This window comes from Castor canadensis, chromosome 4 (genome assembly GCF_047511655.1).
Source record: "Castor canadensis chromosome 4, mCasCan1.hap1v2, whole genome shotgun sequence".
In the NCBI taxonomy this organism is placed as follows: domain Eukaryota; kingdom Metazoa; phylum Chordata; class Mammalia; order Rodentia; family Castoridae; genus Castor; species Castor canadensis.
In genome coordinates this window covers 6,064,097-6,081,623 of record NC_133389.1, presented here as the reverse complement: position 1 = coordinate 6,081,623, position 17,527 = coordinate 6,064,097, and the positions used below count along the sequence as shown (strand labels likewise).

The window sequence follows — 17,527 nt, the reverse complement described above, 5'->3', positions numbered from 1 at the left end:
ATTTGCCAACACTGGGTACTTGGTCTTAAATATGTGTCATCCTAATAAAAATTCTGTTTAAACAACAAGTTTCCCAAAGGGCTGATTTGTGATAGTTTTTCTAAAAATGCTTAAAACTAATTTTAAAATCTAAGCATGTATCTACTTCCCAAAAATTATATTTCTGTCTTTATGATACATCCCCATTTTGTATTTTTTCTATAACAAGAAAACTATTTAATTGTAAGAATAATTTCCTTATAAAGAGCGTGTATTCCCATGGTTAATTATGAAGGTAAACGTGTTGAAGTATACTATTGTCAACTGGCATTGTACACCTTTGGGTTTCAAGTAATCTAAATTGTTGTTCTCATGATTTTAATCAGAGAACTCATCAGTTTAAAATAGAGAGAGAGAGAGAGAGAAAGAGAGAGAGATGAAACATATGCAGTAAGATGGCCTCCAATGATGTATACATGTCAGCTCCCAGAGTTTATGAATGATACGTTATATGGCAAAAGAGAGTCCACAGGTGTAATGCAACTAAAGAGTTCAAGGTAGGAAGATTTTTATGGATAATCCAGGTGGCCCGGTGTAATCCCAGGCAGAGAAAGGCAGGAAGATCATGAGAGAGAGGTAATGTGATCATGAAGCAAAAAGACACATGGTGGTTCTAGGATACTGGATTTGAACAAGAAGAAGAATTCTGAGCAAAGAATACTCGCATTTGATTGCAATGTGATATCTTCAGCTGCTGGCATAGTTAGAATAACATTGATCAGTTACTTTCTGGAATTATAAGAAAGAGTCTTATTTCAATTTGTAGCATATATATGCATGTATATATACACTCATGTATACCTATATTCATCATGTATATATATATATATATATACATACATATATATATATAATCCTATTTTCTTAATGTGATAAATCCCTCCTGAAAGTTACTTCTTACTCAGTTTTTTTATATTATTCATTTATTTACATATGCATACATTGTTTGGATCATTTCCCCCCCCTGCCCCCCACCACTTTCAGTTTTTTAATCAAAAGGATACATATTCATTGTAGAAAACACAAAAAACAGCTTGCATGCTTATGCCTGTAATCTTAGCTACTTAGGAGGCTGAAATAGGCACATAGTTTGGGAGACCTTATCTCAACCAAATGCTGGCTTTAGTGGCATGCATCCCAGTAACCATAGCAAGCCTAAAATAGGAGGATCACACAAAAACCGAGACCCTATCTCCAAAATAACTAGAGCAAAAATGGTTGAAGGTAGAGTGTCTACCTCACAATCATGAAGCCCTGAGTTCAAATCCCAGTAGTGCCAAAAAGCAAACCATGAACTAAAAATAATAACTAGCACTATCTTAAATCCACTGTTTTCTATACATGTGTATTGCATACATAACAGATGCTGCATATTAAATGTTTATACATATAGTTACATGAGGATATTTGTGTGATACACATGTGTATTTTTGCTACTTATTTTAGCAGCTTTTTTTTAACATAGTTCAAGGCCAACATTAATCTACCACATCATAATAAAGAGCATATGTTTGTTCCCCAAACCATTTACCCACTTAACTAAGCATATTTTTCAATTTTGCATAGCATATCCATCAGAAGTATATATTCTTAGAGGTTAGTATTTCAGATCAAAAGGTGAGCTCATATGTTTTTCTCTATTTAGAATTTTGCTATGAAGAGCTGAATTTTCCCTCAGAAACATTCAGTTTTCTACCAGAAGTACCTAGGTTCTCACTCTACCACACCAGCTCCAGATTTTGAAAGGTAGAGTATCATTACTACTTGAAACTACATCTCTTTTTTTGCTGTTATGTGTGAGTTTGTTTGCAACACAATAGGCCACTTGTACTTCTTTTATGAGTCATTCACTTTATTTGTTCTGCTTTCTTATAGAATCCTGATTTTCTTATTCTCTTTCATAATCCTTATTCTTTGTGGTGTAAAAATATTCACTTTACTGCCTATTTTGTACCTTGCTATTTGTTCTCCAGTTCATTATCCTTTCTTATGTTCACTATGTTTTAATATTAACACATACTTTAAGTAATATATGTTTGAATATAATGGTTTTTCTCTAATCCCTAGTGTGTTTTATTCTACTTTAAGAAAAACTGCCAAAACGTTTCCTATATATATTCTGGTTTTCCCAGATTACTTTATGTACTGTTGATATTTAAATCTATGCCATCTGGTATTTATGTTACTATATGGTATACACAAATAAACATTTCTTACATTAATAAAGTGTTCCTACTCTTTTAAAAACACATCAATCTATAATCGGGGAAGTATTGAGATCTGTTTCGTGAAGACATCGATTTACACTTTATACAGTAATAATTGGTAACATTACTTTATCTAGTATATAAAATTTTCATTATTATTAAACACAGGATAAATACAATGCATTTTTATCCTAGCAGTTACTCTATACCTGTAATTAATTGTATATAGGCCTCATTTTTGTAATGGAAGTTATCACTGTAGAATAAATATTTGTGAAATATTTAACAAGAGTATTTATGTTTTACTATTTCCTTTCTTCGATTCTTTAAATAAAAAGTTCTAAATTTGAAAATGTGTTAATTTTTCCATAATTAATGTAAAGTCATCTGGGTTTCAATGTGAAGGTAGCTGGGGAAGATAAACCTGGGCTGGTGATTCTCAACCTATTCGATGCATATTCTCAGAATTTCACTAAAAATGTGGTGTTTGCACAGTAAAATTTAAGTTATGATCCGCTGTAATTTTTTGTTTAGGACCCATCAAATTTAGGTTATTGTGATAATATACCTGTTTTACTCCGTTATTACAAATTTAGGAATTTGCATTATGTAAGACAGCATTTTGCTTTTGTAAACAAGAGGTGACGGAAGGCTGTACCATGTTCTCAACAGAAGATGATAAAAAATAAAACTAAACTCTGAAATCACAATCTGCCAATGGCAGAAAGGCAAAAGCCAAACTCATTTAGACAAATGCTGGAGGAAAACCTGCAAAAAGAGAATTCAGCTTCATCAAATGCAATGTTTCAATGGCAATTTACTAAAATAAATGAGGGAGTGTGTGGTAGGAACACAGAAGAGGATGTAAGACATAAAGGGACATTTTCAGAAGTGAGTTCTGCATGTGGAACTGCTCTGAATGAGCACTCAGGTGTAGCACCCACCTCATTCAGCTTGCTGAATTAGCTCATTAGTTCCTGTATGCTTAATTGGTTACTGAAGAAATAAAAGAATGACTAGATGAAGAGAAATACCACAATGAAAACTGATTGATGATTAGGCTAAGAAACTAACAGTGGTTCAAATTAATGTTTTTGTGCAATGCTATCTTCCTGCCATCTTCTGGACGACCAAAGTCAGAGACAGCAATAAATTAACACTTAGTAATGACGTAATGCTTTAAGTAATATGTGCAGATTAACACTTAGATCATCAAAAATTCCACATCATTGCAATAGTCGTTGATGTTGAGTTTCTCTTAGTGACTCATAAATTTCCAGAAATTTGCCTCTCATATTTCTGAATGTCCAAAGTCTGGGTAGGTGTCAGGTGGGTCCTTTTTCAGAGTCTCCCAGGATTCAGTCAAGTAGTCTTACTTCACTTCACAGTGTTTGTGGACACAAGCTTTGCTTGCTGTATACACTCAAGACATTATTTTGCCAAGATTTCTGCCATTGCAAAATAAGAATCCCCTTCTTTTGGTTTCTAATAACTTCTTCTTCCAGACTTCCACTAACAATTAGTCTAAGACAACCCAGACTTTTTCCCCTACTGAGCCACAAAATTTTTTCAAGTATTATAACTGCCTTATCTCAAACTGCTCCTATATTTGGTATTTATTATAGCAAATGTCTCATTTCTGTTCCAAAATCATCAGTAGTTTCTTCGGTTTTCCAACAAATCACCAGAATCTTAAACTACCACCCAGTTATTTCCACACAAATTATGTACATCAGAAACCCAGCCACTGAATCCTCCACACATGTGCAATTGAGTGATGACTGTGGTGATGTTTTTCAGCCTGGTGCCTAAGAGTCTTTTTCCTAGATTTTTAGGTTGTACATAGAATTCAGAGTTGTATGACTGAGAGCCTTATTTTTGTGGCTAGCCTTGGTCAGGGATGCTCTGTGCTCCCACAGTTGTCCTGCTTACCTGCAGACAGGTCGCACATGGCTGTTTGCTGTCTCCCTCGAGGTACAACAATATTCCTGACTGATGCTTCACCTTAGTTTAGACAGTCACTGGACTATGCCAGGTCTACCTAAGATGATCTCCCTAATGATTAACTTACAGCCGTTAAGGACTTTATTTACATTCTCAGAATATCTTTTGCCATACAATATAAGTTAATCACCAAATGACACTAGATGCTATTCACAAACACTGTCTGTCTCAAGGGGAGGGGTATATAGAGGTCTTGTTCACCTAAAGATGGGAACTTTTGCCTTCGTGTAAGAATACTTGAATTAACTCTTTTTGAAACTCAGATGGCATTGAATATATATTTATTACAAATAAATTTATAGCTTAACTTGATAGCCTTTTATAATGTTAATATGAAACTAAATACATTGTCTCATTGTAGCAAATTATTATAAATAATTACTATGCAACCTAAAGGGATCAAATTTTATCTCTTTACTTTCTTTCCTGTGTTTAACAGAAATATACCACTCATTAATCAAGTATTAAGCCACTGGTATTTTATTATGCAAAAACTGTAAATGGATCAGCATCCATTTACATGCAGCATTGTGGAAGTCAGGAGGCTACATCACTGGTGTCATGCAGCAGCCATCCCTTTGACACCACAGTCATGTTTAAACTCAGCACAAGCGTGGTTCGGAAAGGTGAGATGGTGACTCAGTTGCAACAGACACATGTAACTCAGCTGTCCATTTTCCCCCTAATGGCCAATAAGTTAAAATTAAATAAATAGTTTCATTGCTAGTGATTGTGAAAAGTACTCAAATTAAAAATTATACTCATTATAATCTTTTTTTTTTAAAAGGTATTCTTATTTTTCAGAATAAGGTCAAAGACTCTATAAAAGTGATGCAAACATATTAAGCTGTGTTATTGTTATTATAGCAATCTTAAATTGAGTCAATAAAGTAAAACATAGCATATCTTCAATAACTTAATTTAGAATTATCCATCATATAGCAGGCATGTTTATTGCAAATTAGATTATGTTCTTAGCTAAAAGCAGATTTCCAATTTGATTCTTGTGTCTGTCTTCGTGACCCATGAAAGTAAATTAATTACAAACAAACCAAGTTATTTCACTACTAAAAGCTCAGAATACATTTAAGTATTAAATAAGTCATCTTTCTTAGAGAAATGAGCCAACTCATATGCTTCTATTCTGAATTATGCAGGGGTGTGACCTTCTAAGAGTGAGCTGCGCATGTTGAATATTACAAATAAAATGTGTCAACGAGGATATTATAAAGGTTATAACCTAACAAAGTAAAAGAGGTTCCCTTTCCCGATAATCCAGATTTTTTGTCTTATTCCTGAGCTTCATGATTGCTCAATCTGAACAGACATTTTTCACTAAAGTCTCCATCTTCTCTATCCTTAAACAAAGGGATTTCTCACAATTGGTTAATGAGCTTTATATTCAAAATTAAGATAACTAACTATAAGCTACTTAAGATAAGGTCTGAATGTGGTTCTTCTAAAGGAAAAGTGTTTAGCTTCCATGACAGATCGTGCCATGCCATGAGTCTGCATCATCTCTGGTGAGAGTAGGAGGAGCAGAGGCAAAGAGTCACATCAGTCAACAGAGGGGACTGACCTATAGAGAGGATGTTTCTCAGCCCAGATGATTCACCATCTTTCCATGACTAGTATTGGAGAATTCTCAATGCAAATATTATCTAACACAGCTTGATGAAATCTTCTTAATATGCATGTGCATACTAAGTCTAATGATTTTTAGACAGAATTTAACTACCTTAAATGCTCATCCTTCCCCTTTCCTACAACTTATTCAGATATAAATGTAAAAATATGCTGATTTGAAAATACATTCACATTAGTACCTATTAGTCCCCTGATTGGCATGTTTTAGAAAAGAAGCCCCTCATCACAATTTTCCTTTTGTCTACTAAGCACAGTCATGTGAAGTTGTCCTGCTACATGACGAGAGCATGTAGGCATGCTATGTAGCCAGAATATGCCACAGACAGGACAAGAGGATCACAATTCTACCTGTAAAGCACATAAAACATTGCTAATGGTTAATTATTTTTAGTCATCATTATTATTATTATCCTCTGTAGAAAATGGTTGCTCTGCCTCAGGTGTGCCTCAAAGGTGACAAAGTTACCCACTTGAGAATTCATGAGATTGGGAGTCAGACGTTCAATTCTTGCACAAGTTCTGCTTGCACATCATTAAGCATGGAGTTGAAAATGTGCAGCCAAAATTATTGTCACTGGACCTTTGCTTTTCCTGTTAGAACTAGTGAGTGTGATGGACCGGAAGAGATGATATCTAAACATCCTCTATTTCCTAAAAACATCCTATGGTCCTAACAAAAAAATGTTGATATTATGATACTACTGAAAATACTCTATCTTTACCTATTTGTGCTAAATTAACAAATTTCCATAAGCTGGGCAGCCTATAATCAATAGACATTTATTTCTCAATGTTCTGGAGGAAGGGAACTCCAAGATCAAGAGAACTACAGGTTTGGTGTCTGGTTGGCCCCTAGAGGTAGCTGTCTTCCAAGTTCAACTGGATATGGTTCTTTTTTAAGGGTACAAATCTTACTACGAGGGTTCTTCCCCCATGATATAATCTCAAGGACCCATCTCCTCATACCAGTTTGAGAATAAGAGACCCAATTTAGACAATGAAGGGACAAAAACATACACTAGGCATTGTACATATTATATATAATTTTGTATATTACATATTATTTTGGTATGTAATTATAGATTACATATTTGTATGATCAAAACAAGTAATTTATATAGTTATTGCTATTGTTTGAATACGGTTTGTTCTCTCCTGAGTCATACTGGAGTTTAATCCCATTGTGAGGTATTAAGAGGACACTATACATCAGACAAAGGACTGATAACCAGGATATATAGGGAACTTAAAAAACTAAATTCTCCCAAAACTAATGAACCAATAAAGAAATGGGCAAGTGAACTAAACAGAACTTTCTCAAAAGGAGAAAATCAAATGGCCAAAAAACACATGGAAAAATGCTCACCATCTCTAGCAATAAAGGAAATGCAAATTAAAACCACACTAAGATTCCACCTCACCCCTGTTAGAATAGCCATCATCAGCAACACCACCACCAACAGGTGTTGGCGAGGATGCGGGAAAAAGGAACTGTCTTACACTGTTGGTGGGAATATAAACTAGTACAACCACGCTGGAAAAAAATTTGGAGGCTACTTAAAAAGCTAGACATTGATCTACCATTTGATCCAGCAATACCACTCTTGGGGATATACCCAAAAGACTGTGACACAGGTTACTCCAGAGGCACCTGAACACCCATGTTTATTGCAGCACTATTCACAATAGCCAAGTTATGGAAACAGCCAAGATGCCCCACCACTGACGAATGGATTAAGAAAATGTGGTATCTATACACAATGGAATTTTATGCAGCCATGAAAAAGAACGAAATGTTATCATTCACTGGTAAATGGATGGAATTGGAGAACATCATTCTGAGTGAGGTTAGCCTGGCCCAAAAGGTCAAAAATCGTATGTTCTCCCTCATATGTGGACATTAGATCAAGGGCAAACACAACAAGGGGATTGGACTATGAGCACATGATAAAAGCGAGAGCACACAAGGAAGGGGTGAGATTAGGTAAGACACCTAAAAAATTAGCTAGCATTTGTTGCCCTTAACGCAGAGAAACTAAAGCAGATACCTTAAAAGCAACTGAGGCCGATAGGAAAAGGGGAACAGGAACTAGAGAAAAGGTGAGATCAAAAAGAATTAACCTAGAAGGTAACACACATTCACAGGAAATCAATGTGAGTCAATGCCCTGTATAGCTATCCTTATCTCAACCAGCAAAAACCCTTGTCCCTTCCTATTATTGCTTATACTCTCTCTACAACAAAATTAGAAATAAGGGCAAAATAGTTTCTGCTGGGTATTGAAGGGGTGGGGGGGAGCGCGAAGGGGAGGAGTGGGTGGTAAGGGAGGGGGTGGGGGCAGGGGGGAGAAATGACCCAAGCCTTGTATGCACATATGAATAATAAAAGAAAAAAAATAAGAGGACACAAATTTAATCTGACTGAGGTTTTGGGGGTACCTTTGGAAAATGATTAAGATTAGATAAATGGAGACCCCATGATTGAGATGAGTATATAAGAAGAGAAATAGAGAGAGAGAGAGAGAGAGAGAGCGCAGAGGACAAACATGATCCCTGTCTCCCTGTCTCTCGTCATGTGGTACCCTCCTCCAGCCACTTTGGGACACAGTCAGCAGGAAGACGACCACCAGATGCAGCCCTATATGTTGTACCTCCAAAATCATGAGCCCAGATAAGTTTCTTTTCTTTATAACTCTTGTAGCCTATGGCTTATTGTGCTATTAGCAACAGAAAACAGACTAATAAATTATCATCAATAGTCACCATGATCACCATCAACAGAAATAAAAATGAAATTCAAAATTCTTCCAGCCACTAATACTGAATCAAGAAATACCAAATAATACCATATCTGAATTCCTTAGCAGAGACCCCTGCTTCCTCTTTAATGACTCGTACACTGATTCTGAACCACTTGAAGCCTATTCTTGATTTTCTTGATGTTTTCATCTCTTATCTGGAAAATATCGAGTTCAATGAGTAAAGATTTAATTTACTACATGATCATTTTCATTTTCGGTGTACATATACTGGTGGAATTTTGCTCAATTTTAGCCAATGTCTGCTTTGAAACAAGCATCATGCCAAAATCCTTTGGATGTGTCTTAATCAATGCTATGGAAAAGTACCATAATCTGGATAGCTTATAAGGAACAGAAATTTGTTTCTCATAGCTCATAGTTCTGGAGTAGGTAAAACCCAAGATCCAGGCAACTACAGATCCAGTGTCTCACGTGTACCTATTCCCTGGTTCAAAAGTGGAAATATTTCATTGTGTCTTCACGGCTCTCCGAGCCCTCTTTTATCAGGGTTCTAGTCCCACTCAAGAGGGTTTTGTCCTCATAGTCTAATCACCTCCAAACATCCTCCCCACCTCTTAATAGCTGCACACTGAGGGTTAGATTTTCAGCATAAAATCAGAACCTAGCAGGCAGCATAACCCAGAGAAAACACAGAGGTGTTAGTGGGAGCTTATTACAACTGCCTGAGATAATCAGAGAATGTCATTGTAATACTCATCATTCAAACAGAGTGGTCATGTCTCTCCTGAGCAGAACATGAAGGGCTTGGTGCCCTTTCTTCCTACATAGGAAGAGAACTCTGTGTCCTCTGGATTGCTTAATGATACACCCACCCACTGAATGACTCTCAGAGATCAAGTCATCATAAGCATTGCAACTCGACCTTTTATCTCAACAGATATATGTGATAAACACAGTTTGATATAAATTGTTATTTCTTGTACATGAGATTTCTAGTGATTCACAGAATTATATAATCCATTTTAGAGTTAAAAGGGACCTTAGATGTTAACCTGCTTTTCTGCTTTCCAGTACACATATTTCATCTACACCAATCAAGCCAGATGGCAATCCATTTTCAGGCTGAACCTTATCCCTGGATCCTTGTGGTCATCCATTCAGTTAAGTTTTTCTAGCTACAGCTCACATGGCCAAGACATTTTTCCCTACATTGCACTCAGAAGTTTCTCTATAATTTTCACACATTGGTCTTACTTTTGTGGAATTGATCCATATCCAGAGTAAGTGTCACTTGTTGAACAGTAAGAATAAGAACACCACACCAGAAAATAAAACCTCTAAGGTCAACACTTCTTCTCTTTGGTATATGGCATGATTCTAGATGGTTCTGAACACTGTCAGCCTCTTCTAGTTTAGCACTTTCCTCATTAAAAGACAGAAAAGAATAAACTGCATCTTTTTCATCTTGACCAATACTGCTTTGCACAAGTCCAGTATCTTCTTTGTGTATTACTGTACTTTCTTTTATATATACACATTAATATAATTTTGGCCAACTCTAATGATAATATTGGCTCGTGTTGAATTTTAAAACTTTAAAATTCTGAGTTAGAGTTCCCACATACTCATTTAGCTCATTTTTAAATAGAAAAATATAGTTTTTCACTATTCCTACTACATTTTAGAGTGCTATTTGGATAAACATCAGTTTTCATGATATTAAAAAAACAATAGCTTGCCTTTCCTTATATTTCATTTAAACTAGATAGAAGTTCCTACTATATCATGAATCAAAACTGATATTATTGAAAATAATTCAAAACCCTGTGGAATCATTTAAATCTAACAATCAACATATGCACTGCCTCATGTACTTTTTCTTTTCACAGTAAGAATAATTAATATTGATTCCCTGCATTTCTCAAGAGAAAAATATATTACAATTAGCTAGACCTAGCCATTCTACAATGTTCATACACTTCAACATACCATGTCATATATAATAAGACATAAAATTTCATGTCAATTTGAAGAAGCAATTAATTTTAAAATTGTCAAGATAATAGATGTTATGTTAACTACATTTAACCACAGATAGAAATTAAAATAAAATAATATAGAATCCTGAAACATCTCATCACAGGCATAATTCATTGGATTTGGTTGAGCAATCAGTATTGAGACACCAAAAATGTATTCTGGTAGCCTGAATATCTTTATATTCTCATCAAAAAATGATAAGATTTTTTTAAATTACCTTACTGAGATAAAGACACAAGGCTCCAAGGTTTTACACAACTACTGCAATGAAGACACAAATACTGACATTCTTCTTAAATCTGTCTAAAGCTGTGCATGAGATTCCACAACCTGGGTGACAGCATTCAGGGCATCGGTGCCCTAGAATTCCCTAGCTGGGTAATTAGAGATGAATATAAAGACAAATTATTTAAATAATATGTAAAATAATTATCTAAAATATTTAACATTTTTGAGTTTTAAAAAGCTGGTCACTGTACTACTGACAATAGGACGAACTCTTCAAAATTATTACTGTTCTTTTCTTTTCAAGAAAGATGTACAGCCTCAAGATACAATGTGATTTACCTTTAAGCTGAGTTTCCCAGGATTCTGTCATCTGCCTAAATTTATGAAACATAAAACACTCAGGGTTATTAAGAAGATTCTAACATATGTATAGATAGAGCTAATTATTTGTGAAAATATAATTTTCTAGAATTGCTACACTCTGCACATAACTTTGTCACTCATTGTGTCACTGTAGGCAATTTCTGAAACTTTTTCTATTCACTGTCTTGTCAAGTCACTCTCCCTTTCCCTACTTAAGCTGCGACCCTGTAGTCATAAAAATATTTGAAATGAATGGACTACAATAGAAGCTTACTAAAGTGAACCTACCACATATTTTTAGGTGGGTTTTTAAAGATTTAAATTCAAACCATCAAAAGCTATGGCACCAGTTCCACATGCTCAGTAAGAGCTGAACCAAAGACAAACCAGATGCATCTTTTCCCAGTGCAGTGAGTGGTGTGAACTCCGGAAGCAAGGCTATGATGCCTGAGCTGCAACAGAATGTCCCATGTGACTCTCCTGTCACAAGGACAGAGAATCTCAGCGATGTTAACAACTTAAGGGGAAACAACCCTCTGGGCTCACAGTGCATGAAAAAAACACCATTAGTGGCTCAGGAGACTTGCATCATAAGACATATCTGAAGGACAAACAGGAAGGTCTTACGTTCTTGAAAGGATGTGAAGAGCATCTGAAACCTGCTGTTTCTGCTGCCCTCATCCGCCCACATGCGGACCACCCCCAGGCCTGTGCGCAGCATGACGTCATTGGCCACGGTGCTGCAGAACTTGGCCTTCAAGTCCTCCACAGAACTGCTCCCGTCATACACAGCCACGAAATTCCTTTTGCATTCATTCGAATTCTGCATCTCATAGTCCAAGAAACGTAAGTAAATCTGTAAAATAAAATAATTTGCCCAGTTTCAAAATATGAAAGTAGATCAGAAAGTACCAGGACTTCCTTTCTTTTTTTCAATCTCACAAGACAGTCTTGATTGCAATCAAACACATTATTTCCCCCTGTGGATAGCAGGAAGACGTACAAGTAACAAATTGTGCTTAATAGCTTTTTTTCAAATGTTATTATCTTTTTTTTTTTAACTTAAATATACCATTTCTCTTAGTTGAATATTTTACTCAAATGATACTGAGGTCTTCTCAGAACATTTGGAGTAAGTTATTAGTTTTGTAAACTTATATACTGTTTTTTTTATTGTTGTGCTGGGTGGGGATACCTTGTGGCAATTACAAAAGTTTTTACAACATATCAAATATATCATCCTTGAATTCACCCCCTCCACCATGCTCCTTTATTCTCACCCCCATTCCTGGAACAGTTTCAGCAGGTCTCATTTTTCCGTTTACATACATGTGTACACAGTGTTTGCACCACATTCACCCTCCTACACCCTTTAGGTTGGAAACATGTTTTTAAATATGCCTAATGTATTCCTGTTCAGTTCCACTCTCACCTTCCTTTTACTTCCAAAAATTTAAGGAAAGAAATAATTTGTATTAATACTAAAGGAAAACAAAAAATGATGTCAAAAGACTGTCTGACTTATTTGCTTTATTGTTTAACATAACTACACTTTCATTTTTGAGGTAGAGAATATTTTTTAAAAAATTTAAAGGCCAAGATAGTTTATGATCATTCTCACTATACTTTTAATCAAGTCATTTAGCTAAACCCACATAAATACAAATTAAATTAACATTTAATGAGTTAAAAGTACTGTGTATCCTACCTTGTGTGCTGTTTTGAAAAACTCCCAACTCTAAAAGTGGCCCATATGCTGTCATGCTCAGATGTGACAACTGAGGCTCAAATGATGTAAACTGGAAATGAGATACAAGGTCCCTCTAAGTCCCTTGTCTACAAAGTTCCACTATTTCACTGCTTCAAACACATTGGTTTCTGTTTATGACTAACAGACATTACTTGACTCTATTCAGAATCACAAGTATTGATTCAACCATATATAAGTCTAGGAAGAAGCTGTTTTTTCATTCACCCATCTGTCAGTTCAACAATATCTCCAGTGTGGCCTCCCATGCAGTCACAGACACATTGCATTGCAGGTACAATAGGGAACAACAGGGGCTGAAGATAAGTGAACTAAGTCATGATGCCAGTAGATAAGGTCAAACAGCTGGGATTATATAAAGAAAAACAAAGCAAAACAAAAAGCCTAGGCACTATGAGAGGGACATTGTGAATGGTTCTGGAATAAAAAAAGTGCTTTTCACATAGTATCTCCTAAGTGTGTTACATTTTTATTTTATTTAATTTTTGCTGTACTGGGGCTTGAACTCAGGGCCCTCACCTTGAGCCACTCCTTTTGTCATGGGTGTTTTTGAGATAGGGTCTCACGAACTATATGCCTGGGCTGGCTTCAAATCACAGTCCTCCAGATCTCTGCCTCCTGAGTAGCTAGGATTACAAGTGGGAGCCACTGGCACCTGGCTTATATTTTACTTTTTAACATGCATACCTTTCAGCTATTTCCTTTTGAATGCACTTCTCTTTATGTAACAAGGATATAAACTGAAGCTATACACCCCATTAGAAATTTATCTTTTTCATCATCTATATGCATTTTTCTCATGTTATAAACTATGAGTCTCAAGACAGCTTCTTCCCAGATCTGTCCTGTCTACCCCAAATTCAAAATTTCACTATTTCAAGTAATAGGCATCTATCTTTTGTTCTCAGTGTTCTTAACAAATTAGGCACTAACCCCTGTTAATTTCATCTGTAAAATATCTCTTTTCCCTGTCTGCTGACATTTCTATGGCATCTTCACAGTTTCCTGACCAGCCTTGATGATTTCAAGGTTCAGATTCTCTGGTCTACCTCAAAACCCCAATTCAACCAAAGTTGCAGTTCTAAGTAATTAATCTCATAATTGTACTCTTAGCAAAAATCTCTAACTGACCTATAATAAAAACATTTGTAAACCACAAACCAGCAAATTCCTGTTCTTAACTCCCAAAATTTTACACTTGTTTTCTATATGCCATCCTTCATACACATATTACTAGTTTTATTTAAAGTAATCATTCCCTACTTTCTACCAGAAACTTCTTCCTGATGTGTCAAGGTGTAATTTACTTCTTGAATACTTGGTGAAGAGTTTTCCAATGCTACCAGAATTTTTCTCTACATTCTCTATGCTAAATGACAATTTTCAAACATATTTTAAGCTATATTTACAGATGATATATCCCTTTTACTACACTGTGTGTGTGCTCTTGAAAAGCTAGGGCAGAAGTGCATGTATTCATATTTTAAGTGTTAAACCATGTTTTCCACACACTAAGCACTCCATGAATGTTTGGGAATGGGTGTACCTTCAAATGATTAAATTGTTAGAAATCTTATTTTCTTTATTGACTTCACTTGTTCAGCATTCACCAGACATTGATTGGGTGCCCGTATGCCAGACATTGCTTTAAGTGCTAGATAGTGATAATTACATTATATAATGCATAGTGGAAATTGTTCAAAATCTCTCTCAGAACAAGGCATAATATATATAGATCTAAATTATGACATAAAAGTATAAAACAATATGCTGCAGACTCATAGGAAGCTGAAAATAAAATGTGTCAACCCAAGTAAGGGAGCCCTGAAATAACTGTGAGAAGGAGGAACAAAAACAGAAATATGGGGAAATGAATGAAACTGAGCAAGAGTGGAACACTCTGGAGTTCTTTTACACTTTGCATGGTAATAAGGTTTTCAGGTATGGGTGATCTGTAGTGTCTTAGCTGAAAGCTCTTGTAAAATCTCCAATGACTCTGATGCATATTTTAAACTAACTGTCACTGCCACAGCCCTGTGAAACATAGGACCCAAGAAAGGCTTTATCACTCCCATGGTCTGTCCTTGCCTTTGTTTCTCCCATCGGAAGCTCAAATACTACTGCTCAGTGCATTTGTGATCTCCTCCCAACACATTTCTGAAATTATCCAGAGAATTCCTGAAATGTCCTGTTTAAGAAGATATATCTCAAAAATGTTAAACCTTCCATGTTTCTGCCAACTTCTGTACTTTGGTTTTCAAATATTCACATGGATTATTTAAAAAGAAGGGGTTTTCAGATGAGTGTTACTAGAAAGGAGGGTGAAAAAGACCAGATAACTCATTCAAGAAAAATAAGCAAATTACAGTGGGAGCCTTACATCAGGTGAAAATCCTCAACTTTGGCTTTAAGTTTCTTCCACCACATCACTTTGTCCTTTCCTGACTAAAAGTAAACAAACTGAAAATACTGTAAGAATTCACAAAAATCTAAGTATTCTTCTAAGATAACAAACTTATTGAATGCAAGAAGTCAAACATATATTTGTATTCTAAAATACTATGTAATAAATCCAACATGGCCTATAATCTGTCAAAAGTATATACATGTTCCCCAGAAAGAGAATTACCCAGTGTATTCCACATTTTGAAATGTAACCTAAAAATAACACCTCTTTAACAGTCTTACAAAGTTATGAAAAACAAACCCTTTGCCCACAGAAGGAAAATTAAGAGTCATTTGACTAATCCAACAAAGAAAATTACTTTATCGTCTGATGTTTTCAGGTAGAAGTGTTTCAGTAGCCTAATGTGTCCTGAGCAATTATCAACATTTCCTTACTCTGCATGTAGAAACTCAACCTGAAATGCCAGTTTCTTATTGAGGAAAGAAAAGAAAGTTTGCATAATACATTGATAATAGTTTTTGACACTGTTTTAGTGTTTCATTCAATTTTCTAAATGAAAAGCGACACTAGTTATAAACATTTTAATATGAACCAAATAAATTGAGAGAAAATAAGTAAGCTATTACAGTCAGATCTGCCCGACAGGTGACTGTCTGTCATCCTCACTCTCATACTATGTGGTCTCACAGAAAATTTCCACAGAGAAAGTTACAATCTTAAATAAAACAACTTTTGCAAAATAAGTAATCAAACAATAAATAAAAACAAAGCAAACCACTTCTATTTTCCTAAAGAGGCTGGATTTTATGTAATCACTTCTAAAGAATTTTTAATTCTTTTTAATTGCAAATTTATTATATAGGAGAATAAATAAAATTAATTGGTAGGGTCTTCACTAGACCCAGAACTGGCAGCACAAAAGCTAAATTCTATCCAGAAAAAAGGGGTCAAGTTTTTTCTCACGAGTTCTAGAATATATTATATAAAGTCCCCCCTTGTATTATGTTTGGAATGACTGTCTCATCATCTTAAACCCTGTGTGATAAAATGCCAAGAAAAAGAATTATTTAGGTACCAAATGACAAAAAACTCTTTAGTACCTCTGCTAAAGCAAAGAGAAAATGATAAACAGAATAATATATAACTCTACAAAACTGTGATTATAATCTCTTCTCAGTGAATCATTTTGATGCATTCTTTTTAATCAATCATGAAGAGCTGGAGCTGACAAGATGATTTATGAGTAGGACATGGAAACTTCAAAACATATAAACCATTTCTGGTAATATCTGTTTTTAAATCACACCAATATGGAAGGCAGAATCCTTGTTTTATATGCAAAGTAAATAAATTTAGCTAACAATTTACAAAGTGATATATTTACAAACAAAATTTAATTACAACTGCTTGACCAGGTTCCTCCACTCATTTCATAATACCACGTGAAAAAGATACTGAAGCAATTATTTATGTGTTTCCTCCATTAAAAACAAAAATTAAATATGCCATAGTCTGAGAAATACTATATGTAGCTTCTATACTACTGAATACTTTTATAAATAAAACCACATTCTAAAAAAGTATGTAGATCAGGAGCCCTGTGGTTGCTGTTTTATTTGTGAATGGACATGTCAAATTCATAATTAGGCAGACTATTACATTAACTTGAAGATCTCACTTATTTGGAGGAAACAAGCATATCATACTGTTTTCTGAAATGTTAAAACACATACACCAACAAAAAAATCTTGGTATAGTAATATTGAAGTGATTTTTCAGGTAAGCACAGAGAAATATCAAAATTTTTAGTGTTTATCTGAGTAACTCTATAAAATCATACATCATATAAATGAGATTTCATTTTTAAAATATTGAACCATAGTACTTAGCTAGCCAGTTAAAAATTTCACTTTTTAACCCAATTTTACCCTCATTTTTGGAGAAAACTCTTATCCTTACAATCAGTTATAGTTTTCTATTGCTCTGAAACAAGTCACCTCAAATTTAGCAGCTTCAAGTGCCACGCATTTATTGTCACACAGATCTACAGTTTAGAAGCACTG

General features: G+C 35.0%; 1 protein-coding gene across 5 annotated transcripts in view; it reads right to left on the bottom strand.

Annotated features, from left to right (window-relative positions):
• Neto1 (neuropilin and tolloid like 1) overlaps window positions 1-17,527 on the bottom strand; it is a 134,418-nt gene that overhangs the window by 40,432 nt on the left and 76,459 nt on the right. For all 5 annotated transcript variants that reach the window (XM_074069645.1, XM_074069646.1, XM_074069647.1 and 2 more), the window contains exon 7: window positions 11,917-12,145. In XM_074069645.1, coding sequence (XP_073925746.1) covers window positions 11,917-12,145 — 229 coding nt within the window. The remainder of the gene's footprint in view (window positions 1-11,916; window positions 12,146-17,527) is intronic.